The sequence below is a fragment of the Onychostruthus taczanowskii genome, unplaced genomic scaffold, assembly GCF_017590055.1.
Source record: "Onychostruthus taczanowskii isolate IOZ18803 unplaced genomic scaffold, ASM1759005v1 scaffold5, whole genome shotgun sequence".
Lineage (NCBI taxonomy): Eukaryota > Metazoa > Chordata > Aves > Passeriformes > Passeridae > Onychostruthus > Onychostruthus taczanowskii.
Window position 1 is genome coordinate 13,078,679 of NW_024502568.1, and position 27,975 is coordinate 13,106,653.

At 42.4% G+C, this 27,975-nt stretch overlaps 1 protein-coding gene across 3 annotated transcripts; it reads left to right on the forward strand.

The window, feature by feature from the left end:
- SLC18A2 (solute carrier family 18 member A2) lies at positions 1 to 27,585 on the forward strand. 3 transcript variants are annotated; one of them, XM_041415520.1, is made up of 15 exons: positions 1 to 245; positions 1,996 to 2,347; positions 9,828 to 9,886; positions 11,851 to 11,934; positions 14,219 to 14,311; positions 14,720 to 14,809; positions 14,917 to 14,960; positions 15,035 to 15,095; positions 18,470 to 18,565; positions 21,398 to 21,476; positions 21,735 to 21,786; positions 22,203 to 22,266; positions 23,307 to 23,426; positions 23,990 to 24,123; positions 26,027 to 27,585. In XM_041415520.1, the coding sequence occupies exons 1-15, from the start codon at positions 125 to 127 to the stop codon at positions 26,135 to 26,137; spliced, it is 1,560 nt and encodes a 519-aa protein (XP_041271454.1). In that variant the 5' UTR covers positions 1 to 124; the 3' UTR covers positions 26,138 to 27,585. The 3 variants fall into 3 exon arrangements, with proteins under 3 accessions (XP_041271454.1, XP_041271455.1, XP_041271456.1); XM_041415521.1 differs by lacking the exon at positions 1 to 245 and adding an exon at positions 857 to 1,025; XM_041415522.1 differs by lacking the exon at positions 1 to 245 and adding an exon at positions 915 to 1,025 and having other exon boundaries at positions 2,024 to 2,347.
- Positions 27,586 to 27,975: the final 390 nt, after the last annotated feature.

Here is a 27,975-nt window from a genome sequence, read left to right on the forward strand (position 1 = left end):
CGCTGTCGGAGCGCCGCTGCCGCCCGGGTCCCCGCCTGTCCCCGCCTGTCCCCGCCTGTCCCCGCCGGTCCCCGCCGGTCCCCGGGCCCCGCCGGCCTCCGTGTGTCCGCAGCCGGGCCGGAGCATGGCTTGGGGCGAGCTCGGGCTGCTCCGCTGGCTGCGGGAGAGCCGCCAGTCCCGCAAACTCATCCTGCTCATCGTCTTCATCGCGCTGCTGCTGGACAACATGCTGCTCACCGTGGTCGGTAGGTAAAGAGGGCTTGGGCTTCTTTCCCTCCCCCGGCTTCTGCCGGCAGTGATCTCCGGTGGCAGATGTGCTCCCGGAATGCCTGATTGATGCTCTCAAACCCAGCATTTTCAAACACTGATTAATTTCGGTTTTAACCGTGAATTATATTCCAGGTATTGCAAACGCGCCGCAGTGGACATCAAAGTCCTGCTTTATTTCCATGTTAATTGCAAGATAAGGAATGGTACAAAAAGGTCTTAATAACTCCTTTTTTTTCTCTCTTATTTTTTTTTTTCCATTTTCCTGCTAAACGCCACTAATACTTCGTAGAATGACAGATAACAGTATTTTTAGCTCATCGTCGTTTTTTCTCCTGTGGTCATGCAACTGAAACAACAGGCTAGATAACACTGGAGATGCCTGTTTCCTTGTGATAGTTCCTGTTTCCCCCACATTGGTCTTAAAATGATAGGTTAATAAGGAAACTATCTAAGTCACTTTTAAGAAAAGCATTTCCATGAGTTAGTTTAATAAAATAATAAAAGTTTCGATCAAAGTCTAAGATCCAACTTTTAATGGCTTCAGTGGCACAGTGTCAAGATTCAGAAATCTACTCAAATAAAACAATTGACTATTTTTTCACTGGTAAACTTAGAAGTCTTCGTATTCAGATGTTTATATGAATTGAAAGAAGATGGTCCAGAGAAACCAGTGGCTCGTGGATGTGCACACAAACACACATGAATGCACACGGTTCTCCTGGAAGTGACTCGGTCTGTGCAGAGCCAGCTCTCAGGTGATGCTCCAGACTCAGCTTCTGAATCTGACTCTGAATTTCTTGCAGGGGTTTCAGCTTAAAAGTTGATGCCACAAGGTAGACCTTAGGTTAAAAAAAAAATCTATTTTTAGCAAGTTGATTTTGGATTTTTTTATTAATATACTTTCTTTAATTAATATAAATTAGTAATATTTAATTGCTTGTTTAGTAGTATGTATGCTAGAGGCCCTAGAAATTATTATAAATTGCAGATTTGAGAGGCTGGGCTTTTTCAGGATGAAATGCAAGATGGGAAGGGGTGATTCTGTCACTTGCATTAAAATGAATGAACCTGACATCTGTTTTTACAAACTCTGAAATCCTAATGTCTGAGATACATATTAATGCAAGTAAATTGCAGCCAAGATCCTAAAACATGTAAACATCATTCCTTTTGGATGATCTTTTCAATGTAAATTTTAAAATTATGAGACATGCAAATATTAGTTCTGATTCCTTGATGTAGGTATGTTACTTTTTTCCTTACCTATCAATATTTTGGTGGCTTATTTTAGAAATATTTTATATAGTATTTTTTATATTTTTGTTTGATGATCATTCCAATACTCTACTCATTATTCATAATTTTGCAGCCTAATAAAAGTATTTGTGCAGCTACGTGCAACAAAGAGGCTTCAGACATGGGTTTTGATACTTCTAATATTTTGTTTAATGATGTCTGTATGCATAGAAAACCTTATGGGAATCTTATGAAAACTGGCAAAAAAATAAAGAACAATGGAAATGAACTTTTTGTTTTAAGCTGCACTTCTGAGTTACAGGTGTGGTTTTTTCCCATGAGCAAATTTCTCTTTCAGTTCTGTGTTTCTGAACGTGCTTTGTAGGAAAGCCTTGTATTTCCTGATCAATGGCACAGCAAGGAACTTGGTGATTCCATTTACAAATAACCTGACAGTAAGATGCCAATGTATTCTATTTGTTTTTCCAGTGCCAATAATTCCCAGTTACCTTTACAGCATCGAACACGAGAAAAATGCCACAGAAATCCCGACTGCTAAACCTAACCTACCCTCAGCAACCATGGACAATTTCCAGAGCATCTTCTCCTACTACGACAATTCCACGATGGTCACTGGAAACGAATCTGACAAGACAGAGCCTGGAGAGCTGCATCAGACCCAGACAGAACAAATGGTTGTCAGAGTGACTCCTTCCCCCTCTGACTGCCCCAAGGATGACAAGGAGCTGCTGAATGAGAACGTCCGCGTCGGTCTCTTGTTTGCTTCAAAAGCAACGGTGCAGCTGATGACCAACCCCTTCATAGGGCCTCTGACAAACAGGTATGGCACTGCTGCTGCACCAAAGTGAGGGTCTCACACTGGTGTTTTAGCCCAGATTCGTGTTTCAAGCAGATTGTTCTTAATTCTCTTTTGGGTTGCTGCCTTCTTGCTTGTTCTGGAGGAATGTTTTAGTGAAATAAGTTTGGTGAACAGTTCTAAACGCTAACACTCTGTCCAAAGTAGCTGCACATCAGCCATTAGTATCACACACTTTTCCTCCAGCTCCTGAGACCTTGGGTTTTTATAGAAACCTCTGCAGAGATGGTGTTGAAATATCTCCCATGTAGTTACAGGAGGCCAGAGGACACCGCAATGTGGTGTTCGCAAAGATTGTGAATGGCCAATAATCCTGTGACACCCTTTCCAAAGTAGCTGCACATCAGCCATTAGTATCACACACTTTTCCTCCAGCTCCTGAGACCTTGGGTTTTTATAGAAACCTCTGCAGAGATGGTGTTGAAATATCTCCCATGTAGTTACAGGAGGCCAGAGGACACCGCAATGTGGTGTTTGCAAATATTGTGAATGGCCAGTAATCCTGTGACACCCACATTAGGCAAAGATGATATTGTAGGCAGGGAGTACTCAAAGATTGTATTTCAAAGATTGTATTTCTTGTATTTCAAAGATGAAGCTGTAGGCAGGGCTCAGATCCCTTCCCTGCTCTCACTGAGATGAGCAGCTCTTGGTGTGTGGTGGTTTGGAGTTGCCTGAGGTGAGAATCAGTGGGAAATTTGTGTGGACTTCAGGGAAAAGTGAACAAATGTCCAACTTTGCTGATGCCATGTTCATCACCAGGTTCAGTGGGTCCCACATTCCCATCAGTACATGACTCTGCCCAGCCTTCTCATTGCTCCCTCTAAATTCTTGCAAATATATGAACAAAATATATTTAAATGGGACTTAAAAGAAAATTTATTTGAGCCAGGATCAAGCTTATAAACATCAGTATCAATGACTTAAAGCCCCTCTCCAAATCCAAGTACTGATGATATTTACATGAAGATTAAAAAGTATATATAATATCAGTTAAATATTTGATGTTAATAGTAAAGTTGATTTCACTGTTAGCATTTTGTGTACAAATGCTAACACAGGAGCAGCTTCAGTCCTCCCAAACAAACTATGAGATCAATCTCTGCAGAAAATAAACTCCAAACTGTATTTAGTTGGTCACTCATCTGCATATTTCTTATGTAAGCTATTTTCAGAGAATGATTCCTTTCAGAAAATAGCATGCAGCAGAAATTTGTACTTGTAGAACACTTTTATTTGAGCAGTCAATGTCCATCATAGGTGACAATGCTTAAAACAACCAACACGCTCCAATGCCAGATACTTCAGGTTTTGAAGCCACAACTATCTTGTTTAGGTTTTATAGTGTGTGTATATATATATATATGTATTTTTTATAGTGTATATATACTATTAAACCTAATATATGTACTATATATATATATATATATATATACATATAGTCTGAGTGCTTCCTTTCAATCTCATAAAAAGCCTCCACCTGAGAGCTAAGCAGCATTTGAACTCACAGTGTTATGTATTCAAAACCTATGCTTGATCTGTGGAACTGATCTAAACACAAAAGCTTTAAATGAGAGAGAGTTTCATTTCTCTCTCATTTCCCCTTATCACCAATACACATCACCTCCACTGATATAAGTACACCACCACAAAATTACTTTTGCACAAATGTTGCTGCAAGTTGAGATGGATTTTTCTTACCTGTATTGTTTAGTGAGGATGCCATAATTCCTCTGCAGGTAAAGTTACATAACATCAAATAATGTTTTTATAATAGCTCTTTGGATGTGCTTCTAGGTTTTCCTAAATGGTTGCCCTAATGAGATTTGCTTTTTTTTGTGTGTTGGCACCACCATTTCCAGAGCCTGCCAAAAGAGGAGAAAGGTGTGGTCATACCTGTCCCCTGGAGCCAGCTCCTGGGGCGTGTGTGATGCATCCCTGCTTTGGCAGTGAGGCAGGAAATGTTCCTGGAGCATCTCCCTTTCCTGTTAGGGGCAGGGCTGGCACCACACCAGAGTGAGCTTTAGTGCTGGGAGCTGAGGTTTCCTCCTGGAAACATCCCCCAGGTTTCTGCCTGGGGCAGGGGGTGTGACTGCAGGCACAGGGGCGGGTTTGCTCACATGAGTGTGAGAAGGAAAAACAAGGAGCACTTCATCCCATCATCCCACATGACAAACTCCTCCCTCATACAGCTGAAGTGAGTGCCTTAATGGCAAAGTGGCCCTAAATTAAATTTAGGGTTCGCTGGTTTTCTTTCATGCATTATTTGTATCTTGGTACTGGTATCTGCCTTTCTTCTGAGAAATGTTTAGTGGGAAATATTAGTTAACACATTTATCAATTAACTGTAGAAGTTATTGGATACCCTCCCCCTCTTCAGCTGACAATTTCTAATAACAATGTATATGATCAGCTAAAATGTGTGATTGTATAAATCAAACATAAAATATCTGGGTTATCAATAGAAAGACTCTTCCTTACCACTGATAAACTGTTTCATTATTGTTAAGCTTTGTGCCTTTATTACTGCTACAGAATTCCAGCAAAATATCAAAGCTTAAGCAGAAATGATTTCTTGTTTCAAGATCTGTGTGCACAGTTGGTTAGGATGCCCAGTAAGTTTCTTTTTCAAATGAGTAGCACACTGTGTACAAAGATTTTTGGTTTTCAGTCAAATATAGCTGTTCAAGAGGGGTTTAGAGTTTTAGTCAAGTGCTGGTTTTCACCAGGCACTGGCTTTGAGTTTGTGCAGCCAGCAACAGGATGTTCTACTCATATGAGTCTGTGCAAATAATCACTATTTTTTAGCTTTTCTGAAGGTTTTGGAGTTTGTTTTCCTTTCTTTTGTGATCACTGAGAGTGTAGACTTTTCAAAAAAAAAAAATCAGAATCGGTTTCATTCAAGGAGTATGCTCTGCAAAAAGCATTTATTTAAAGCCCAGGTCTTTTCATGGAACACCAGACACACCTGGCTCAGAGAACAGGTCTGCAGTTCCTGAAAGGATACAAGTTCCCTCTGCCCCAACAAGTCCTGCCAGAGCAAGCACCGGTGATGGCTTTGCCATAGGAAGTCAACAACACACTTCCCACCCTGGCACGGTTTCAGGGCAGAGCTGATAAGATTTTGTGGGTCAGAAGCACATTATGCTTTTCCTGGTGGTGAAATTTGTAAGAAACTATCCACAAGTACAGCTTTATCCCCATGCTTTATCCAACTGCACTGGCAGTGCCCAGAGAAGCTGTGCCCAGAGAAGCTGTGGCTGCCCCTGGTTCCCTGGGAATGCCCAAGGCCAGGTTGGATGGGGCTCTGAGTACCTGCTCCAGTGGAAGGTGTCCCTGCCCATGGCAGGTGGTTGGAAGGAGATGGGGTCTAAGTTCCCTTCCAGCCCAAACCATTCTGTGGTTCCCTGACTGACTCCACTGCTTTTATCAATCTCTCCCCAAGCTCTGTGCACCAGGCTGTGAGCCCAGCTGTGCCAGCCCCTCAACCACCAGAGACAGGCAATGCCCCTGCCATGTGTGTCCCCTTCTTTTTTTTTTTCATTAGCCTGAAGAAAATTTGTAGTTTTAACCTTCTTTTTATTCATATCACCCTCAAAAACCATTAAAAATTATTAGCTGTTTTCTTCATAACCATGATTTTGACACCATCCTGGCTACAGCTTTGAACTGCTTTGCATGAGAGAGAGAGTAGCTAGGACCACAATGTGTTCATGCCCAACACAAAGAAGGAAGCAGAGGAATAAATAACATTTATAACTACATATTTACAGTTCAGTTCCTATGTGAGCTCTCCTTTCAGGTTTTGGCAGAGGTTGGAGCGCCCTGTTCTGTCTGTTCAGGTCACTCTGTCCCTCTGCCTTCCCTGTGCTCCAGCATGGGGGTGGGAGCACAGGGACCACACATCCCATCCCTGCTGACCCTACATGTTCTGTTTGAACTCCACACATATTCAGTGGTTCATTGGATCAGAACCTCAAGGAACATATTCTTGCCATGAATCCTCCCCAGACTTCACCTGGCAGTGAAGAAGAGAGCCAGAGTTCCAGCCAGGACAGAGCTAGCAAGGGGTGCTCACATGGAGCTGTGTGACAGCAAGGTTGCAATCAGTGGATTTGCAGCACTGTAATTGGTAATTAGGCTCTAATAATCCACAGCTGCTCACCTGGTCAATGTAACCTTTATTGTGCTGTTGCACAGGACCAACAATCTGTTGTCTTAGTCTAGAGTAATCTTGTTAATGGGTATAAATAATTTCCTGAGAGCCCTGCAATCTGGAGCCACAGTGACTGAAATGGAGTTCATCTGGGCATTCTCCATCAGTGGCAGCCTTTCCTTTCCCTCCTTCAACTAGTGACTCAGATTTTTCCAGAGATCAGAAATACTTGTAAGCACTTTTAATAAGCACTTTTAGCTGCAAGCAGACTTGGTGAGACGCGCCGGACTCTGCTTCAGAATTGCTTGGAGGGTTTTGAAAGGAGTACCCAAGAAAATTATATGTTTAGCCACAGTAACAAGAAAAGATAAGAGAGAAGACAGGCTGTAATATTCTTTGGTGCTGCACACATGCAGAGGAACAAAATGCAGAGATAATTGTGAGGGAGGGTGCTATGTAATGGCTGAGGGAAAACTGCACATTCACTTTTCACCTGGCAGAAACATGAATAGCCCAGGACCAAGGGGCAGAATCACTGAATTGGCTGTTGCAGGTGGTGCCTCTCCCTTTTATGATTATTTGTGTTATATAGTGCACTTGCTCAGCAAAAGCCCCCGGTCTGTGCTGTGCAACACCTGTGGAACAGAGCAGGGAATGCAGCTGCAGGTTCCACATTTGTGGCAGCACAACTGCCAACTAATTAGTGCTGATATTTCAGGAGGGGCAGGGTTTGCTGAGAGGCAGGGCGTGTTGAGATTGCCCAGGAGAGGACAATCTGCATCTCTAAGGAAATGTCAGCTGGATGTGGGCAGGACTGTCCCCTGAGAAAGCCCAAGCATGGCTTCTAGGGGTTCAGCAGTTCCATGCAGGGGCACTACTCCAGAATTGTGCATCTCCACATTTTGGGGGATGCTCTGGGCAGTATTATCCTTCCAGAGTATTATAAGGACTTGTTTAGCTCCCACCCTCTGCTATGTGTCACTTTCCACCTTGCTGTGGCCCTGTTTGTCCAAGGAAAAGGAAGAATAACGTCTGCAACTGCCGAAATTAAGAACAATTCTTGAACAGTATTACACTGAGCATTAGAAGTGACTTCCAAAATGCTTGTTTTCTTCCTGCCTTCAACCACCAGGAAGTTCCCAGGTGTAGGAAGCCCACTGGAAGAGCTGAAATCTCCTTTATTTAGTATGATAGCACTGCTCTCTGTTTAATTTGTGGAAGATCTCACAGCTCATGTCTCTGATGTAATGATGGAAATGTGAATGTGGGAGCCAATTTGGATGGCATTTCTCTTCATGCAAGTAACTGAATATAATTTCAATGTACTTGTAGCAGAAGCAAATTGCTGTTTCACAGGCCCTGTGTCAAGTCTATGAATTGCTTGATTCCTGTGTTGAAATCAGAATTATCCCTCACAGTGCCCATCCTAGATATGTCTGGGATGGCCTTGACAGACCCAGCCCTGCTTTACTTTGCACTGGGAAAAGGCGTGAGGACATTCACCACCTGCTTTCACACCCCAGAAAAATCTGATAATGCAGCATCCATACCAGGATACATGCAGATTTTTATTTTTATTTTTTTTTTTTTTTTGCTGTACTCCTATCAGTGCTTTCTTTAATTGAAAAACTCAAAATCAAAGCAATTGTGATCAAACTCTCTGTGGCCTGTTCTACCTGGGAAGTGCTCAATTCAGCTCTGAGGCAGGTAAAAACTTGTCAAGAGGTAATTTTTTATTTCCTCATGTACACAGAAACACCAGTGGAGACCAGCATCCCATCGTGTAATACCTATTACACACACAGCAAGAGAAAGGCTGGCTTGGAAAAAATCATTAACTTTAAATAAAGCAGACAAAAAAAGTATTGCTCTTTTATATATCATGTGTGAAGGCGCTGGGAGATTAAAGTTATTATCCTCAGGCCACAGGGGAAGTTTGTGGTAGGGATTTAATTTGCTTTGGAGACACCAGTTCAGGTAAGTAGCACATGAGTGACCACTCTCTGCTGGATATTTACAACACCGATTACAGATTTCAACCTGGAGAATCTGTGCACTATGATTTTATCATATTTTAGTGCAGTGGTGATTTAACGCAAAATACCACGTGAAAGCTCAATTTATTTCATTCACAAGAATGAGACAAACAATGAATGTTGAGCTGTGGACTCTAGGGAGTTTTTCATTATCAAAGGCCCTTGATTATATAAAAATATTAATACAAAAACAAAGCTCAGAATAATTATTTTGGTTTGTCTATATCGTGACTACTGTTATTAAAAGGGCCATTATTAACACTTCAATTATTTTATTGACCTGCTTTAGCCAATGCTGCCCATTTAAATGTGCAACACTGTCAAATCATTGGAAAATGAAATCCTTTGAAAGTAGTCCTCTGAAAAGCAGGATCCATTGTTGAAGAATTTGGCCATTAAATAATGCCCTGGCAAATACATTTGAGATGCTCAATCCTACAAAAAATGAAGCTGTGAACAAAGTGAGCTGGATAGAATGTATCCTAGGTTTTGACTCTAGGGTAGATTTTTATTGGTGTGAAAAATAACATGTTTTGATTTTTTTTTTTTGTTTTTTGGTTGCATTTTCAGTTTTATCTGCTCAAAAAATGTAAGTGCTTCCCAGCCAGGAAGTTCTTTATTTCCTGGAAACTTAAAAATACTTGAGCAACCAGGCATTTCTACAGGCTGTTCAGAGTCCTAGTGAAGAAATGGGCTGATGAAGAAAGCTTTGATCAGCTCTATTTCTACTCCTAAACCCATGGAAAGCAAAAGTATTATTATTCTCAGGATCTTTGGGACTCTTCCAGTGCTCCTGAGGCAAAACTCCCAGAAAAGCTGATGACAAATTTTTCCAGTAAAAAAAAGCCATTGGCTTGACTATGCCTCATTATAATCATTGTCTCATGAGGATGGAAACAGATGAGCACTGAAACACGACTGGGGTATTTCAAAATTCAGCACACTCTGGGAAATCTTCCCTTGGCATATCTTTGGCAACCTTGTGGAGTCCCAGAGGGGTTTTATTGGGAACAATTAAGGCAGAATGAGAACAGGGCAATCATGAGAAGGATATTTTTTCCAGGGATTTCAGATAAAAAGTCTGCTGTGTCAGATGAAAACAAGTTTGTGATGTGGACAAATATGGCCATGTGGTCCACAATAAATAGTTCAAAGCCTGCCAAGAAACTACAGGTTGGGTTTGTGTGGTGTGTGAACTCGTGTAAGACTAACTCAAAGCCTCAGAAATGTGAATGTTCATTTTGTTTTCCAGAATAGGCTACCAGATCCCACTGTTTGCTGGCTTCTGCATCATGTTTGTTTCAACAATCAGTAAGTGTCACATCTTACTTGGTCTGGCCCAGGCACAACTTTTAAATAAATGGTCCATAATGATTATCACTAGCAATTGTTCCTGTTGATGTCTGGGGACTAATTCCCAAGGAAAGTTTAAGGGAGTCAGCTGCACGTTGATGAGATTGAACAAGTGCTCTCCTGGGAACGTGCCCTGAGGAGACACAACCCTTCATCCCGCCTCAGCAGGTCTCTTCCTCAGCTGAGCCTTTCAGGTTTTTTCGATCTGCAGCAGTGCTCAGACAGTTTTAAACAGCCATGGCAGAGCTGTCCTGTGGGGCCCTGGACAAGCAGATACCATGGGGGTTTGTCGGGAATATTGTGAGGCTGCAGTGGCTCTTGAGTAGGGTATGAGTCAACAGGATCAGAGTGTTGTTAAACATGGCTGTGGGATGTGCAAACAGGAGCACAGCCTGCAAGTCAGCTGAGATAATTTGCTGGCTCTAATGGCATTGATAAGGCTTCAGCTGCTGTTTTATGTTTGGCTCTGACATTTAAAGATGTGGCCCAGACAGAAAGGGTACAGAGAACATCAAGGTTCATTAGAAGCCTGTGGGGATCAGTGAAAGAACTGTTTTTGCCTCAGAAGGCAGATGTAAGATGTATTAGAGCCTGTGACAAAAAAGGGAGGGGACAAACAGTTTTCCAGGTTCACTGTACACAAAAGAAAGAATAATGAGAGGTTTCCCAGAGGAGATGTTGATGGCAAATCCCTTGAAGTGCTCAAGGCCGGGTTGGACAGGGCTTGGAGCAGCCTGGTCTAGAGGAAAGTGTCCCTGGCCATGGCAGGGGATTGAGCCAGGTGATCTTTAAGGTCTCTTCTAACCCAAAACATTCTGCAATTCTATGATCTTAAAACTGTACCATCAAGGGGGCTGAAGCTAGGGAAGATGACCTGGTCTTAGAGCCACTGACAGCTCTGTGTTTTAGGAACATGTTAGATAAATTCTGGTTGGATGTAGATAAGAGCAGGGAGCCTAATTCATGGCAGAGGAGAGAACTGCTGTTTTGCTGAAATCCTTTTTTCCTTTATTTGCATGTGTCCACACAGTAGGGATTTTTGTAAAATGAGGTGAAAAGCCCCAGGAGGCACAACCACAGGGCAGGTGGGAGGAGTGCACGTGGATCCCATGTTTAGTTGGTGCATTTAATGTAGTTTTAATGAGACTGACAATGACATGGGCTCTACAAGCAGAGACGTGTTTGGGTTCCTGAGAAACTCCTGTTTTCCAGGGTTGTGGGTGGGGAATTTAGCCAGGCTGAGTGCAGCATCCAGGGGCTCTGTCCCAAAGGCAGGGAGTGGCTGGGAGTGAAACCTGGGGATAAATCTTTTGGGGAAAGAAAGAGTGGCACATCCTCTGGTGCAGATGCTCTGCTAGTGGCAGGAGAGGGAACTTGCTGAAGGTTTTGAATGGAGGGATCTGGCTTCCCTGCACTTGCAGCCAGCTGTGCTCCACACATCTGGCAGGGGGCTGGCAGCACCAGGGGAAAACCTCTCTCCACCCACTTGTTATTGGAGGAAGCATTGGTGAGGGTGTGTTACAGCCTGCCTTCCCTGAGTGCCTGCAGCTCCAGACTGGGCAGCTTTAAGTGAAGCAGCGTGGAGAGGTGAGGCTGGAAAGAAAACTCTTATTACTCCTCTTGTGTGCAGCTGAAGCAGAGCAGATGTAATCAAATCCTGAGTAATTAGTTAAAACTGCTTGGGCTCTTGCATTCTGTGTTACCTGGAGGCTTAGACACCTGAGAGCAATTCAACACTGACACATCTAAATGCAATAAGAGAAAATAATGCAGTTAGCATTGAAAGTGGCACAAGTCACTGTAAACACTTGACTAAATTGTAGGAAGTTTTTGTGGTAGTTTCAAGAAATCTAACTTTTTAACCTAGTTATAGTTAACCTAATTTTTAAAATTATCTCTTTTTTTTTTTTTTTCCCCTGCAGTGTTTGCCTTCTCTGGAAGCTATGCACTACTATTTATTGCCAGGTCCCTTCAAGGAGTGGGTTCTTCATGTTCTTCTGTGGCAGGTAAGAGGTGATAGAGGAAAATGAAGATCACTTTCAGTCTTTTTTTTAATTGAATTTTGTTAGCATGTTCAATAATTAATACAAAAATATTCAATTGAATCAATTTTTTTTCTGTCTCTTTTATGTAAAGTAGCTCAAAAGCAAATGTCTTTTAAGACTTCCTTGGTATTTGGGTTGCAGTAAGGTAGAGCACTAAATGAACTGCACTCTCCCTGGGATTTCTGCACCTGTGTCTTCAACATTTTAAATTCATTTTTAGCCATTTTAAAGGTCACTGGGAACTTATGTTGGTACTTATTACAGTTAGAACAGCAGCTCTGTCTGTTACGGAAATTTCTGTAATAAAATGTTGTTTTCAAGGGCTTATCATGCTGGCTTCCAGTTCCAAAAAAAGTGTCTCATTTTTAAATGAGTAGATAAAATGGTGTATGAGTTTTCAGCCCAAATTATTTGAGCATTCTTGAGGCTGAGGCTGGAGAAAATGCATTTTGTTCATGCTGAATATTCCAATCTTTGAAAAATTTCCTGCAGTGGGAGGAACTGACATCAGGGCTGCAAGTCAAGCTTTCCCAAGGGAAAACATGCCAGAAGTAAAATTTTTCTGAGCTGCATCTCATCCCTGTGCAAGGGGGCACCTTGAGCTATGGGCTCTTAGGTGAACACAAGACTTTTTTTTTCTCAGCCAATGAACACAAAAGAGCAGAAAAGGCCAAGGGACCATCTAGTCCACCCTTTCCTGAAGGCAGGATCAACTTAGTATCTGTCATTCCTCATGCACACTTGACAGGCATGACCTCAGAAGCCTCCAGAGCTGCCCTCAGCATCCAGCTCAGTGCTTAAGTACCTTTACGGTCAGGAAGGTTTTTTTCCTGATGTTTCATCTAAAGGCTCTTTACTGCCATGTGAACTTATTTCTGCTTGCCATCCTTCAGAGATGAGCACAAAGATCAGTCTCCTTTCTTTATCTTCCTGGCTTTCCTTTGTATTGCAAGACTGTTATCACCTCTCACATCAGTTTTATCCTCTCTGGTTTTAAATTGGGAGTCCTGCAGCTGTCCCTCACAGATATTATTCTGAGCCCTTGCTCTCCCTCTGAGCATTGCCATTCTCTGCATGGTCTCCAGGCAGCCCCAGATTTCTCCCTGTGCTGCCCCAGACCCAGACCCAGCTCAGGGGAGAAGCTCTGACTCCTTGCAGGGCCAGCAGCAGTGGGAGTCTCACCCTGATCTCACAGCAAAGGAAGTTTTGTGTGCCATCACTGGCAATCATTTAATCCCCTGCATTTGTGTGTGCAATCATTCCTACCTATGTGTAGAACTCTGTGTCACTGTCTTTGCATTCCCCTCTCTTTCTTCTTTCCAGAATATTTCCCCAAATCCCACATTCATTTTGAATTCTAATGCAGCTCTCCAGCTGTTCATGCAAACAGTTTGATGTCATCCACTCTTTTCAATAAACGTGGTAATCCACACAGGACCTCTGCTCTTTTGATGATGGATGGTATTTACTGAATGATCAACCATGCAATGTATTGTTTTCCTTTACTGTGTAGCTGCAGAACTTATTTACTGAGTCCTATGTAAATCTTGATTTGAAAACAGAATTATTAATTTCTATAAGGACTCTTCTGCAGCATTTACGTCTGCAGTGTCTGAGTGCTCCACAAAAAGACAAGTAAATTAGGCTTCATGTTTCCTTTTGTGAAATGGAGGCTCATAATCAAGTGCAGAAATAAGGCATGTGAAGATAAAGGTCAAAAGGATCCTTTAATTTTTTGATGCTGAACTTGAAATACTCATTTACAAAGCAATCAGTTCTGCACAATTCCTCATGCCCAGAGCATCTGTCCACAATTGGAGCTAAGTGGTCACCAGACCTTTGTGCGCTCTGAGTATAAATAAATGATGGTGAATACTTGTCAAAAGCTTCAATTCTGCTCATTGGAAAGCATCATCAAAAAGCTCTGTGACAAAGAGATGAATAAACAATCTAACAAATAAGGGCATCACTAAATTACCTGACTAATACTCCACAATAGAACATGGTCTTGGGGACCATGGATGGTGCCAAAACCATTTTTACTTGGAAGTTGGTTCTATGGGGAGGGGGTATATATATGTATACACACACACAAAAACCCCCAAAATCACTTGGTCATTTCTGTATAATGCTTAGTAGGTGTGGCAAATGATGGCCATAAACTGTAGCACACAGATGCCTAATTTTGTGCTGTGCTGGTTTCTTATGTCTCTTTATCTATTTATCTATTTAATTTTAATTGTAGGGATGGGACTGCTCGCCACTGTTTATACGGATGATGAAGAGAGAGGCAACGCAATGGGAATTGCACTTGGAGGCCTGGCTATGGGAGTATTAGGTCAGTGAGTTGGAGGCTCTGCTGGCAGTAGAAGCCATCCCCCAGCCATCCCAAAGCTTGTTCCTGGGGCCTCTGGAAGCAGCAGAAGGGTTTCCCTGGGTGTCGTGGTATTGTGCAGTCTCCAGACTGGATTCATGGTGCATGTGAAGAGCAGCTTTTCCCACAGCACACATTCCCTGTGTGGATACACATGTCAAGCAGTGATCTCTGCAATGTTTGGGTTTTGTTTACATTGCACACTGTTTTGAGGAATGAAGAATATGGTTATTGCCATGGTCAATGATCTTTGCGGGGATTTTCAAACCGGATTTTTGGTTGCTGTGTGACCACAGCAGGATGCCCAATTATTTGCAGGGTTTTGTTCAGAGTCAGAGTCTTCACAACTGTGTCCTTTCCTTTCCTTGGCAGTGGGCCCCCCTTTTGGGAGTGTCATGTATGAGTTTGTGGGGAAGAGCTCTCCTTTCCTGGTGCTGGCAGCCCTGGCTCTGTTCGATGGAGGTCAGTAGATCCCTGAGTCAGTGTCACCCTGAGGCACGTCCCTCTCCTGTTCCTGCCATCCATCCCCCTTCCTGGAGGAGAGTTACAGCATGGATTTCTTTTCACAGCTGTTCAGTTACTTGTTCTGCAGCCCTCCAGAACACAGGCAGAAGTGAGTATTAAGGTAAAACCCTGCAGGAATGGGTGTCACTTTGCCTTTCCTAATCCCAAGTCTTTGTTTCACAGAGTCAGAAGGGGACACCTTTACTGACCCTTTTGAAGGACCCGTATATCATTATTGCAGCAGGTACCAGACCCTTTTTTTCCTTCTTTAAACCAGCCATTGATGTAATTTGTGGCCTCTTGGCATGCCTTGGTTTGAGCTGCTTTGACAACATTGTCATTTGCTGATTTACTTTATGTAAAGATCTAAGAATGTGTTGGTAATACAGGATGAATGTACCAGCAGAAGCACAATAGGCAGAAAATTTGAAATAAATGTTTCTTTTGAACTGAGAGGCCACAAATGGCTTGCAGGTGCCAGGAAACCTCCTGTGAGGCAAGTGACTTGGGCCAAGGCTCTCAGAGTGAGGGATTGCCAGCACATCACAGGCAGGCACAGGGAATAACATTGAACTTTGTTTCTGTTTGAGGAAGGGGTGAGTTTGGTCTCTTGAATGTGAATTGTTGTATTGCAGAAAAGGTCTGGTGGAATGGTGGATGGTGTTTGGTATTATATGTATCTTTTTTCTAATGAGCCTTTCGTCTCAAGGGAAGTTTGCCTTTTTGCATTGCACATTGTTGAATGTTTATTCTGAAGTCTGTAATTAAACCTGGCCCTTTCTAATGTTGACAAAATACCTGGAAACAGATAATTATTTCACAGTTCTGTTTCTTCATCCTAACTTGTCTAACAGAGCAATTCTTCCAGGCATTTCTGGAAGTTTTCTGTTTCTTGCTGATCTCAGGGAATTACCAAAACCTTAACTCTGTGACTTGGTCGAGCTGTGACTTAAGTTATGCAGACCCTTTTGCTTGAGAAATTCTTGGAGCAGGAAAAAAACACTGAATAAAAGTATTTGAGGGAAAAGTATAGCAGTGACAGTACTTGTGATAACAGATCAGGTTTGTCATTCAGCTGATTCAGTAACTTCTACAGCACTTAAAGCATATAAAGTATGAGAAACTCCTTCCCATGGATTATCAGTGGAATTAAGGGGAGCACCTGGGGTCTCTGCCCCCCAGGACAGAGGCTGCCCAGTGCTTTGACAGTGCAGATGATGCTGATGTTCTCTGACCTCAGCCTCTTCTCCTTGCTTTATTTCCCTTGCAGACCAAATTTGGTTTTGCCAGAGCTGAATGCCAAATGCCCTGGTTTGTGTCAGAGGTGATGCTTCACAGCCTGTGCCATCAGTACCCTCTGCCTAGGCAGAAGAAATGTCACTGACATGTTTTGTCCCTGCTGGTGGCGGCTCAGGGAGTGAAATCAGTCTCGTTCCTGAAGCCAAACCTCACTGACAGGGATGACAGGAAAATCAGTGCTGCTGCCTGGCAAAGCTGCATGGACAGACAAGCTGGCTGAAATGATCAGATCCAAACCCAGAGCTGAGACAGATATCATCATGAGCACACAGGTCCTTGGGAAGGTGTGGGACAGCTTTTCACTGGTGCCTGCTCTTTCACAGGAAAAGGCCACTGATGTCTGTGGCACTCTGCCAAAAGCTGGGAGGGCTCTTGGCTGGGGAGATGGGATTCAGCTGGAAGGCTGCAATTTCACACCTTCTGGCCAACACAGGACATTCCATCTCATTCAAGGAGGAAAAGATGTAGGATTCATGCCCTTGACACGTGGCATGTTAAAGTAAGGTCAGCTCCAGGCAAGACTGAGGAAAAAGATAATTTATTTTCTTTTGGGGAAGCTTTGCTGAGGTAGCAGGCTCTTGGACTTTGCCCTGAGATTGCAGAGTACAGCTCAGGCTCTCGTTTTTCTCTTGGGGCACATTCTACAGGTCTGAAGCACCTTTATCACCATATCCCTGCGTGCTTTGGTGAGCTCTGCTGCTGCTGCTTCCTGGCTAAGGAGAAGTAGGTGCCACAACCATGTGCAAACACACCTGTTTCTCCTTCCTTTGAGCTTTATTCAGAATAGAATAAACTACATAGAATAGAATAAATTAAATAGAATAAATGAAATAGCAAATCCTTTGCTATTTAAGCTGTCTCAGAATGGTCCTGCTTCCTCTGGCTGCACTTTGTGCAGCCTGAAATGTTTTTTTCCAGCATCAAGGAAGCTGTTTGAGCCTGGCTGATTTTGGCTTGGGAGAGCCCGAAGGTGTTTAACTGGGGCTCCTTACAGAGCCACTCTGGGAGCTTGCACCCAAGTGGAAAGGTTGGCTTTTGTCTTTAGGGCAAAGCAGTGCTGAACTGTTGCTCCTTGCCTGGGGAAGGGAGTGAGCCAGCAGGCCAGCAAGTTCATTTTAAGGATTGTGGATACACAGTCTGATGTACTCTGACAGCTTTGAGCAAAGAATGACATCAGTGCTCATTTGGTTTTGAACCTTGTGATGAGGAACTCCCTCCAAGAGAAATAATGTTTCTCTGACCTCTGAAAAATACAGGTTGGTTTTTTTTTTTAAGGTAAAATTTATATAGTAAATGACTGGAAGAGTCTAGAATATTTTCCTGAAGTTCAGATACTGTAAATATTAGGAATAAAGATGGGAACACAAGTCTGAGGTTGTCACTTCCAGCAGTGATTCCCAAAAGCCATTTTTAAGGGATCAGCAGAGGGGACGTGTCCTGTTGCCCTGCATTAAGCTTTGAGTGCCTGAGGGTGTTTTGAGTAAGCATGAAAGGCATCTTGAACCCAAAGAAATACCGTGGGGTTTTGTAATCCCTGCGCTGGAACTGAAGTGCAGCTCTGAGGAGAGATGGACGTGACACAAACCCGCTGGAGCCTGGCTCTGCAGGCAGGGGTGTGGGCAGAGCTGAGCTGGCAGCCCACGCTGAATCAGCACTGCCACCACTCGTTATCCTTTCTGTCCGGGTAATTAAAGGTCCAGGGATTCAACAGACATTTGTAAGCATTTGAAATTCATAGGGCTGTGCAAGCTGGAAGCCAAAGCCACGTTTGCTGCACAGGCTGGCTCGCTGCTGCCTGTAGGATCTCCAGAGGAAATCCCCATTTGTGGGGAACAGACATCCCAGTGCTTGGATCTTGGCATTTTCAGGATCAAGACCTCCACATCCTGTCATGTGAGCTAGGCATGCTTTCTCAGATGGCAGAGGCACAGGGTCAGAGCCTGAGCCTCTTACACAACAGGGCTCTGGCATTGCCCCAGGAGACCAGGTAAAGACCAAGTGATTGTAGTTTTAGCTAATCATTTGTACAACAGACCTCATGAACTTTCCAAATGTCATCAAGCTCACTGCAAACTTTCACATTATGAAATAGCTTAACCTTTATTGTAGAATTTCTAGGAGAATAGAAACATATAAAAAGTGGCCTTCAGTGATTTTACACTGTGTTCTCTTTAATGCTAATCACCATCTGACACATGACAGATACGGCTGTTAAGAGTGTAATATTTTATGTAAAACCATCCATTCTTTGCACGGTGTTTTGTTTATAGTCAAATGAAATGATTACTACTGTTTTTCCCCTCCCCTTCTTTCTTTAAGGCTCAATCTGTTTTGCAAACATGGCTATTGCTATGCTTGAACCAGCTTTACCCATCTGGATGATGGAGACCATGTGCTCAAAAAAATGGCAGCTTGGTAAAGTACAGTACATTGTTTGCATCTCTATATTTTCTCTGTTGAATGTCTGAGTTCTGTTCCTGTTAAAGATTATTTGCTTCAGGGGGGTAATTTTTAAATTTTTTTTTTTTACAATCTGTAAAGTGTCAGTGTTAAACCTGCACAATTACAAACACTGGTATGTAAGAAAAAAATTACACAGAGGGGTGATGTTATTGCAATAGAGGCTCCTGTAGTGGGCTACACTCACATTTCAAGGAAAAATAGTTTCAGGCAGCCTCAGGACTGGTGTGATCAGCTCCATTGGGAATCCCAGCTCTGCTCTGGCAGTGGATGTTGGCCAGGGCAGCTGCAGGGTGCCTGTTGAGCTGCAGAGCCAGCCTTGCAGAGCAAAACCCTTTGGTTTTTTTTCCCTGTGGGGACTCCCTGCTCAGTGTCTGGTGTGCATTGCCCTGGGCAGGCAGGCACAGAGATCTGCAGCAGGGGCTCTCTGCTGGGTGCAAGGCAGGCTTGTGGCAGCACAGCCTCCTTCCAGCCTGCTCCTGCTGGCACGTGGAGGAAAGATGGACTGCTGCTTAGAACATGCACATGAGGAGCACCTTCCCTTGGAATTTACATATTTGGCTTCCTTTAGTGGTTCCTTAATCATCCCTTTCAGCAGAAATCAGTGGGGAGCCCCACCTTGGACCTCGTTATGATTTTTAGCAGGGACACAGCCTTGGGAAACCAAGTCCATGGGCAAACATGGAATGTGCTCCATTTGCCCTCCAGAGTAAAGTGGGGCAGTTACTTTCTCTTTGAGGTGAGCAGGAGCAGGAAAAAGCCACCAGAAAGTGGATTAAATTCTAGTGAGTGACAAACTGTGTGTGAGAGGTTGATGTGGATCTTCTTAACTGGGGCATGCCCAGCCTTCATCTATCTCTGGTTAATTTAGTGATGTGGTCATGAGGGTATTTTTTAATATCAGTGTAGAGTTTGAAAGAAAAATCCTTCATCCTTCATGAAAATGATGTTCAGCTGATATCCCTGCTCTGTGTTAATGTACACATTACACCCCACAGAAAGCACAAACCTTTGTTCTAATTAGTGCAATTGAGATCTGGAATGGCCACAGGTGCAGTTCTTATTGTACTGCTGAACCTGGCAATAACCTCTAGCCTGAAATACAGCAGAATGAACATGCAAACTTAGGTATTTTGAACCTCAAAAAGGAAAAATAAATATTGCCTATCTACCTCTCTCACCAGTTTCATATTACTGGTGCAATTGAAAGGACATTTACAAATCTCTTCATTGAACAGAGGTTACTCAAAGGAAAATATCCATTTTAAATAAGACTAATTTAACCCCTTAATGATACAAGTAATTGACTCCATTTCACTTTGTCTGATTTGACAGCATTAATGAAAATTTTTAAGCCTCTTAAATTGTAAATTGAACTGCAGGGTTTTAAGCAAATGATTATTTTATGCAATTGTAAACCAGCTGTTTGAAGCATGATCTGAAGAAGCTATAAAGAACCTTGATTTGACCAATGAATATTACTGTGCATAAAGCCTGTTTAGAAAAGGATGGTTCTGCCTCAGTATACCACAGCTTACAGCCCAACCTGTGCAAGTCATATTTAACAAGCCTTTGCAGTATAATTTCTCTTTTACAGCTGTCAGGGTCTGCTCTGTGTGACCATTTGGTATAACCAGATAGCTCCCAGCAGTGCTGAAGTAGCTGTGGTTACACAGGCTGAAATGAAATCTTTCCCCAGCACCACCACACCACTGTAACCCACAAGGTTTTTAATCACAGGATATTGCTGTGCTAAAAATTACCTCTTGATTTTTTTTTTTATGAATATATCAGAGAGATGGGAAGGAAGATGGATAGGCAGGAAATGAGAAAACCAAGGTTGCCCTGGTGAAAGATGAGGAGCACACACACGTGAAGGCAGGGGTTGGATTGTGTACCCTGACACCACAGCTGCTTTCTGAACCTCTGGCTGGGTCCTGCCCTGGGACTTCTGTGTAAGGAGAGGATGAGTCCTCCAGTACAGACTGTAATAGCTGGATTTTAAACCAGAGATGCCACCAGACAACAGCATCTGCTCTAGATACAGCCACTGCTGTGGCAATCTCAGGGACAGAAAAACAGTGCTGGTGCCAACAATGTGCTTTTCCAAGTGGAGGTGGGAAATCAGACAGAATTTACTCAGGTGTCCTCATCTGCAAGCTATTACAGCTTTTTTAAAAATTTATTTTACTTAAACCAAGATGTGATTAAAACAAAAATATTTAAAATACATTGGCTAAATCATTTGGCTACAATTTTTAAAGGTTTTTTACCCTTACATTATTGATACATGCTTCAGTCTGTGCTTGACCACGGGCCATATCACAGCACTACTGTACCTGGAAGCTTCGTGGCATTCCCAGGCTCGGAGGGGGCTGTCCCCTGCTGTCCCCTGCTGTCCCCCCACCCTGAGCTCCCCGGGCTGGCTGCATGTGCTCAGCACATGCTCCATAAGCCCTGCACAGCAGGAGAGTTGCTCCCCTTGACCTATCCCAAAGCTTATTGCAGTCAGATATAAACTTTTTGCTCTTTGTTGTTCTGTCCCCTCTCCCAGCCCAGCTCTTGTATCTAATGCTGAAAAACTCTGTTCAAAGGCATCGCGCTGCTGCTGCATTTCACAGATGATGTCCTTAGATTTCACAGGAAAGCTGCAACAAACCGGATATTTGATTCTTTGGGCTCTATTAGATGTGTCCAGATCAAAATTGCAGTGTCTGGCATTTATTAGTTTCTTCTAACACTTCACTGAAATCCGTGCTGATAAAACCTCTCATTCATATTTTTCAGGCGTCGCTTTTCTTCCAGCTAGCATCTCTTATCTCATTGGGACGAATCTTTTTGGGATACTTGCACACAAAATTGGAAGGTATGCTTAATTTAAAAATACTAATCACCTTCCAGTCTCTTCATGTACCATTTCCAATGTTTCCCTGGGCAGTTTATTGATAGTGGAAATTATTAAATCTTCTTTTATAGGAGCAAAATTGCTTTTTTTTTTTAACACATTGCTACTTTTGCTTTTAACTTTTTTTAATTCAGCCCTTCAGACATGGCTTTGAAACATTCAGGATCAGCTCTAATATCTAATTATCACCATCTCTGAGTGATGTTTCTTTTTTGGTAGGTGGCTTTGTGCTTTGCTCGGGATGCTAATCGTGGGAATAAGTATTTTATGTGTAAGTAGACAATCACACATCTTTTAAATCATGTGAATGTCTGTGTGCTCATCTTCAAACATGTGCTTTTTCCCCATGAGAGTTTTATGACATGATATTAAACAATGCGTGGTTAATAGGTTCCAGATCAGAGTTTTGAGTGCTTTCCAATTTCAGTGCTTCAATTATTTTTAGAAATGATGACTCTGAGAGGAGCATGCTCCTCTGTTGAGCTGTCACTCAGCAGTTTATAATAGTAAGTGTGTCAGTGGTTTAATGGCACAGTTGTCTGAAATGACAGCTTAGAAGAAAGATCAAACTCTTAGATCTGTACAAAGTGGGCCATAACTACTTGGAGAATTTATCTCAGAAATAGAAGCTAACCTCGTTAGCATGTGCAGCGTGACGTAATTGACTGCCTGAAATTTCCTTTGCAGGTACCGTTTGCCAAAAACATTTATGGGCTCATAGCACCAACTTTTGGAGTTGGATTTGCCATAGGTAAGAGCATTTGCAATGAGTTCTTACAATCTGTTGTTTCTGTAAAAACGATTTGGTGTGAAGTTACACAGAAAATCAGTTTTGTTGCCATTCTGATGTGACAGTGGTGCAGCCTGAGCTGGGGCCCAAACTGGCAGAGCAAGAAGGATTGAGGGACAGTGCTTAGGAGATTGAACCAGGCTGCTTTACACCAGCTGGACCCTCAAGCCTGTCCTGAACTGCTTCATTGACCTAAACAGATCTTTCAACCTGTCCATGAATGTAAATTTTTTTAGAAATGCAGCCGTGCACGGCTCCAAACCCACAGCCTTTCCTGCAGAGGAAAAGGATTTATATGGACATTTCCATGGGGAAAAAAAAAGGCTTAAATTGTTTGTACATAAAGAGGAATTCCCAGGCTCACACACGTGTACTCCTCAAGTGTGACTTTCCTTACACTGGGCTGTCAGGCAGGCTGCAGTGGGACCCTGCCTTGCTTTTCAGTGCTTGGTGCTCAGCAAATGTCCTGGGGCACCTTCACACGAGGGATGTGCAGAGAGGAAAGAAGCCACAGGCACCAATTCAGACCCCAAGTGTCTCAGCAGTTTTGTGAGCTGTCTGTGCTGTTTCTTGCCAGAAATGAGAGTGTATATCAAAGGACATGATAAAAACACTGTAAATCATTCTGATTGAGTGGGGACTAATGCTGTCTTTTAGGCCTTCAGTCAGGATAAGTTCACACCAGATAACTTTCCCCTAATTACTTGGCAGGGAATGTGAGGTGGGAGCTTTGGTGGGAAGAGTGGATACACCCTAAGCTCACAGCTCTCCTGCCCTGTGGCAGGTGCCATGTGTCCACCTGTATACATGTCCACTCGTGACCCCAGACACAGCAAACACCATAAAAAGCAAAGCTAACACAGACTATTTCTACACAAATCTTGCTCAGTTATGAACAAGCATCCTTTTAGCTGCTTTTGCACTCCTTCTTAGCACACAGCTCACCAAGATGCTAAAAGAGGGGAAGAAAAGGCAGCATTTTCCTGGAATCTGTTTTGCAGGGATGGTGGACTCCTCCATGATGCCAATCATGGGCTACCTGGTGGACCTGCGCCACGTGTCAGTCTATGGCAGTGTGTATGCAATAGCTGACGTTGCCTTTTGCATGGGTTTTGCCATAGGTAAGTCCAGCCTTTCCCTGCCTGGAAAGCACAGTGAAGAAAAGTAGGAATCTGCTACAATGCCAGCTGTGAATCCCAGTAATACTTGCAGATTTTATGAGAGGAGGTTCTTGTTTTCTGCAAGAAATCAGAGTGGGGGAATTGTGTTTGGCATCTGTTCCCCTCCCCTGCAGCAATTTGTGGCCACTCCATGGGCTGCAAGAGGCCTGAGGGTGTCTGAAGGCACCGAACACAAATGGGATATGCTGAGGAAAGAGGTTTTGGGACATTTAAAATGAACACCACAGCTGTGCTCCAAGGGTCTGTGGTGGGAATCACTCCCCCCTGGCCCCCTGCCTCCTTGAGAGCATGGCACAGATGCCCTCAGGAGCATCTCTAATCTCCCCAAGGAATGTGGGTATGGAGCCAGGAAGGTTTTATGATATAGTTACGAACATGAATTTACATTCCTCAGTTTTGTTTGTTAGATGGGGGGTTTGTATACAGAATTACTGTTGTTTAAAGTGATTGCTGCAAATTTTGTGTCTGAGCAATCTCCAGAAAAGGGTTTTTATCTGTACAAGGTCCCTCTGCTGGTGGTGCCATTGCCAAGGCCATTGGATTCCCATGGCTTATGACAATTATAGGAATTGTGGATATCATCTTTGCTCCCCTGTGCTTTTTCCTCCGAAGTCCACCTGCCAAAGAGGAGAAAATGGTAAGTGCAACTTGGTTTCTTTCTTTTTCTTTTTTCTTTTTTTTTTTTTTTAATTTTGGTTTTTTTTTCAGTGAAATGAATAGTAACTTATATTTGCATCTTTGCCTCTAACTTCTTCAAAACGGGACCAGCACAGTGTCCCCACATTTCACCTTCAGGCATTAACTTTGGAATGAACCCCACCTTCCTTCTATATCCAAGATGTAGAAAGGCAAGCCCTTTATTAGTTGGATGTTACAAAGTCACAAATTTGATTTTTAGGAAACAGGGTCCTGCAGACATTCCTCTGCATCAGCATATGCTGTGGTGGAGTCAGTAGAGAATTCATTTCTCTTTTCCTTGAGGAGCCAGAACTCTATTGGCCAGTTGACCAAATTATTCCTTGGTGTGCCTGGTTTTTTCCTAATATCCTCTGGGAAAAAAATATAAAAAAATATACCACAGTATATTTAGAATATTTTTAACCATCTTTTTTCTTCCTTCTCTTTCCTTCATACAGCTCACCTGTCCCTACAAACTAGTGGCATTTTTTCCTAAAATCCTCTGGGAAAAAATATAAAAAATATACCAGAGTATATTTAGATCATCTTTTTTTCTTCCTTCTCTTTCCTTCATACAGCTCACCTGTCCCTACAAACTAGTGGCTTCTCTTGTCCAATACATACCACAGGGCTTCTCTCTTTTTTTTAAAATATAAATTTGCCAGAGACTTAATGATCTAGAGCACTCAGTGCTCCCCAGCCACTGTAAGGCAAGAACAGGGTCACCATCTGTAGGTTTAGCCCACTCAGAACTCCATCCTTGCTCTTTCTGAAAAAGGCTGATCTGGGCCCCGTAGCTGGTTGTTTGTTTGGGTGAAAAGAAACTAATTGTGCATGGTCATCAAGGTAAGGACAGCACCTGATGCTGGTGCTGCTCACTTTGTACTGGCAGAAGGTGGAAAATTGAATTTTGCTGGAATAATGGTGCGTGTGAGGCCAGAGACCTTCTGTTTGGCTCATATTTGGACTGCAGAATCCCAGTTAATCCCTTGTCATGACCTTTGCTGAATGCACTGGTTTAGTTTGTTTTGGATTTTGTACATTAAATAAGGCTGAGGAACAGAAAAGAAAAAAAAATCAGCTGCTGTTTCCTGGCAATATAAAATTTACCATGTACTTCCATGTTCCCTGACTGTTTCATTTGTAACATCACAACCCTGAAGGGACAGGAGTCTCCCCATGGCTCCAGCACCTTCCAGCATCTGCCACCTCTAACATACCTTTAAATGCAAAATAGCTCCTGTTCCCAAGCAACTCATGGCTGTAAAATGGTGTACCAGTTCTTTCAGGCTGGAGGAGGGTCAAAAGGATGGTCCCAAAATTGTGGTCTTTGCATAATTATTAACCCTCAACTCAGCAGGAAGAACACTACACAGCTGCTCCAAAACTCCTTGGGCAATTTCAGCCCAGAGAATTCAGTATTTCATCTGGCCCTAACCATGATTACCACTTTTAGCTTGCCGTGGGTGTCAAAGCAGTGGTGGGACCACCACTCTTGGCATCATCCTCAGTTTTGCTGTTCTGGATCTCCATGGAAAGAGGGGACAAAAGCAGTGAAAGAGAATTGGCTTGAAGCAGTAGGACTGCTTTTGACCATTCGTCCAGGTTTTAATAGATGGAAATGAATTATGGGAGGGGTAAATTATTGTATCTGCAGAGCAGGTAGATGTATTTCAATAATACGTGGGCTGAAATACTGGAAATAGAAATTTTCCAGAGATGTCTTTAGCACTAAGATCACCCTAATTACAATCAGTTTGGGCTCTGCCTCAAGGGAGGAGAGGTGAATCCCTGAGTGGTGCAGGCAGCCCCAGCCTCAGCTGGATGCTAAGCAGAAATACTCACACTCTGTTTTCTTCCAGGCAATACTCATGGATCACAACTGTCCCGTGAAAACAAAAATGTACACCCAGAACAACATCCAATCCTACCCCATAGGTGAAGAAGAGGAGGAATATGAAAGTGATGAATAACAGAAAAGCCATATAACGTATTTAGGTGTACAAAATGCTGTGGTTCATGTGAAACATCTCATCCAGAAATAGGTTTTAGTTGTACTGTACATTTAATAGTGAAATGGTCAGAAAAACCAAAGGTATATTATTTATTGGCCGTGACTATAAAGCAGACTGCAAACCGCCTTATGGGGGGGAAAGAGCTTTTATAGACCATTTGTATAGTGTTACTCTTTGTGTATTTAATTTTATTGAATATTACACTCTATTTTTTATTAAATGTGTAGTATAAATCTGTATAAAATGTGAATTTTAACTATTCGGTTCTTAAAGTCACCTCACTGACAGTATTTCTTATTTTATTTGAAGTCATAGGTTACTGTCAAACTTGAGTCTTTCTCATTTAATTGGAAATTTTAAAAAGCAACTCTCAAAGAAAACCCATCCATTTGCATCCTGTTAAGTGACACCCTTGTAAGTGCATTGAGAGGAGCTGGACTTCAGAGTGTGGACAGCACTATCACTTCTTTCATCAACTTCAGGTCCTAATAATATACAAAACAAAACTAAATAAGAGGCACAACTTCTCTGCCAGTTAAAGTACTGACTTCTCCCTGAGCCACCAATGTTGAGGAAAACATGCTGTTAAAACAGATGAGTGCATTGCTATTATTGGTATCTAACAAAGTTTTAATCAAGCAGTTGATGAAGCCCCCAAACACAACACCAGGTAAACAAATGGGTACGAACACCCCCGTTCCTGTCCCTCAGCAGGGAATGTAACAGCATGAGGATACTTTTCATATTTCTATATTTTGGATCTTTTAACATATTTCAACTTTATTTTAGTTGCATCTTCAGTGAGTGGTTAGGAAAAACTGCAGTATTGCAGTATTTAGTTTTAGCATGTACTGAAAGTGAGCTGCTAACTGGAGCAGTTCAAACTACTCTTTCACGTACATTTACGTATACATCTAAAAATTCAGTGTACAGTTATTTTTATATATTAGTTCAAATACATTCTTTGCTTAAAAAAATGGAAGAAACAGCCAGTCTGTTACCAGTCTCTCATAACATTTGGGGACACAGCCCAATACAGGTGAAGTATTGTATTAGGCAGTCCCTGTCTGCACTTAGAAAAAAAAAAAAAAAAAGACTTGGAAAGAAAGCATTTGAAAAGCAATCCCAATGTCCTTCTCTACCATGGTGTATCACTTCATTTGTAAAATGAAAATCTTTATGTGCCTTCTCTCATGTAATTGCAGATGTTTTATGTACTACAGCATAGATACTATGTTTACATATAGTTTTGTAAAGCATATATATACTATGGTCAAAAAATATGAAAAAATATAGTGGATCAAACTTCAAGTATTGCTCTGTCAACAATTATGCATTCAGAACACATCAAAATAAAGTTATCTGACAGAACTTCATGATCTATTGTAATAAAGTGAAAAAAAAGAATTAAAAAAGAACAACCCCCCTCATGATTTGCTTTATGCAGTGTACTTTACCAGCGGGGGGAAAGCTGTCAGGAAAGCATTTCTCAGAGTTCCTTCAGAAACCAAGATTCTGTCATACGATGAATTCTTCACCAAGTAAGTAATAATTGTGCAGATCAGTGGCTATTTATAGTAGGCTCAGATTTTACTGTCATTTGCACAATGAAACTTTGCCCCTAGGAATGTTATTCCACTTAACGTCACTGAAGACTTTTGGTCAACATCAAATTGTCAATCTGATCAAATCTGAGACTGAAATACCAATGCAAGAATTCTGAATTATTACAGGACGTGTTCATCTTTTTGCCAGCTGATCAACCAGTGTATTTCTTGAGTTCACTAACACATAAT

Bases quoted from the DNA above. Each gene is read 5' to 3' on its own strand.
- SLC18A2 (XM_041415520.1), top strand. From the start codon at position 125: ATGGCTTGGGGCGAGCTCGGGCTGCTCCGCTGGCTGCGGGAGAGCCGC. The intron at 246-1,995 runs GTAGGTAAAGAG...TTGTTTTTCCAG, and splicing joins CATGCTGCTCACCGTGGTCG to TGCCAATAATTCCCAGTTAC. The intron at 15,096-18,469 runs GTACCAGACCCT...TCTTTCTTTAAG, and splicing joins GTATATCATTATTGCAGCAG to GCTCAATCTGTTTTGCAAAC.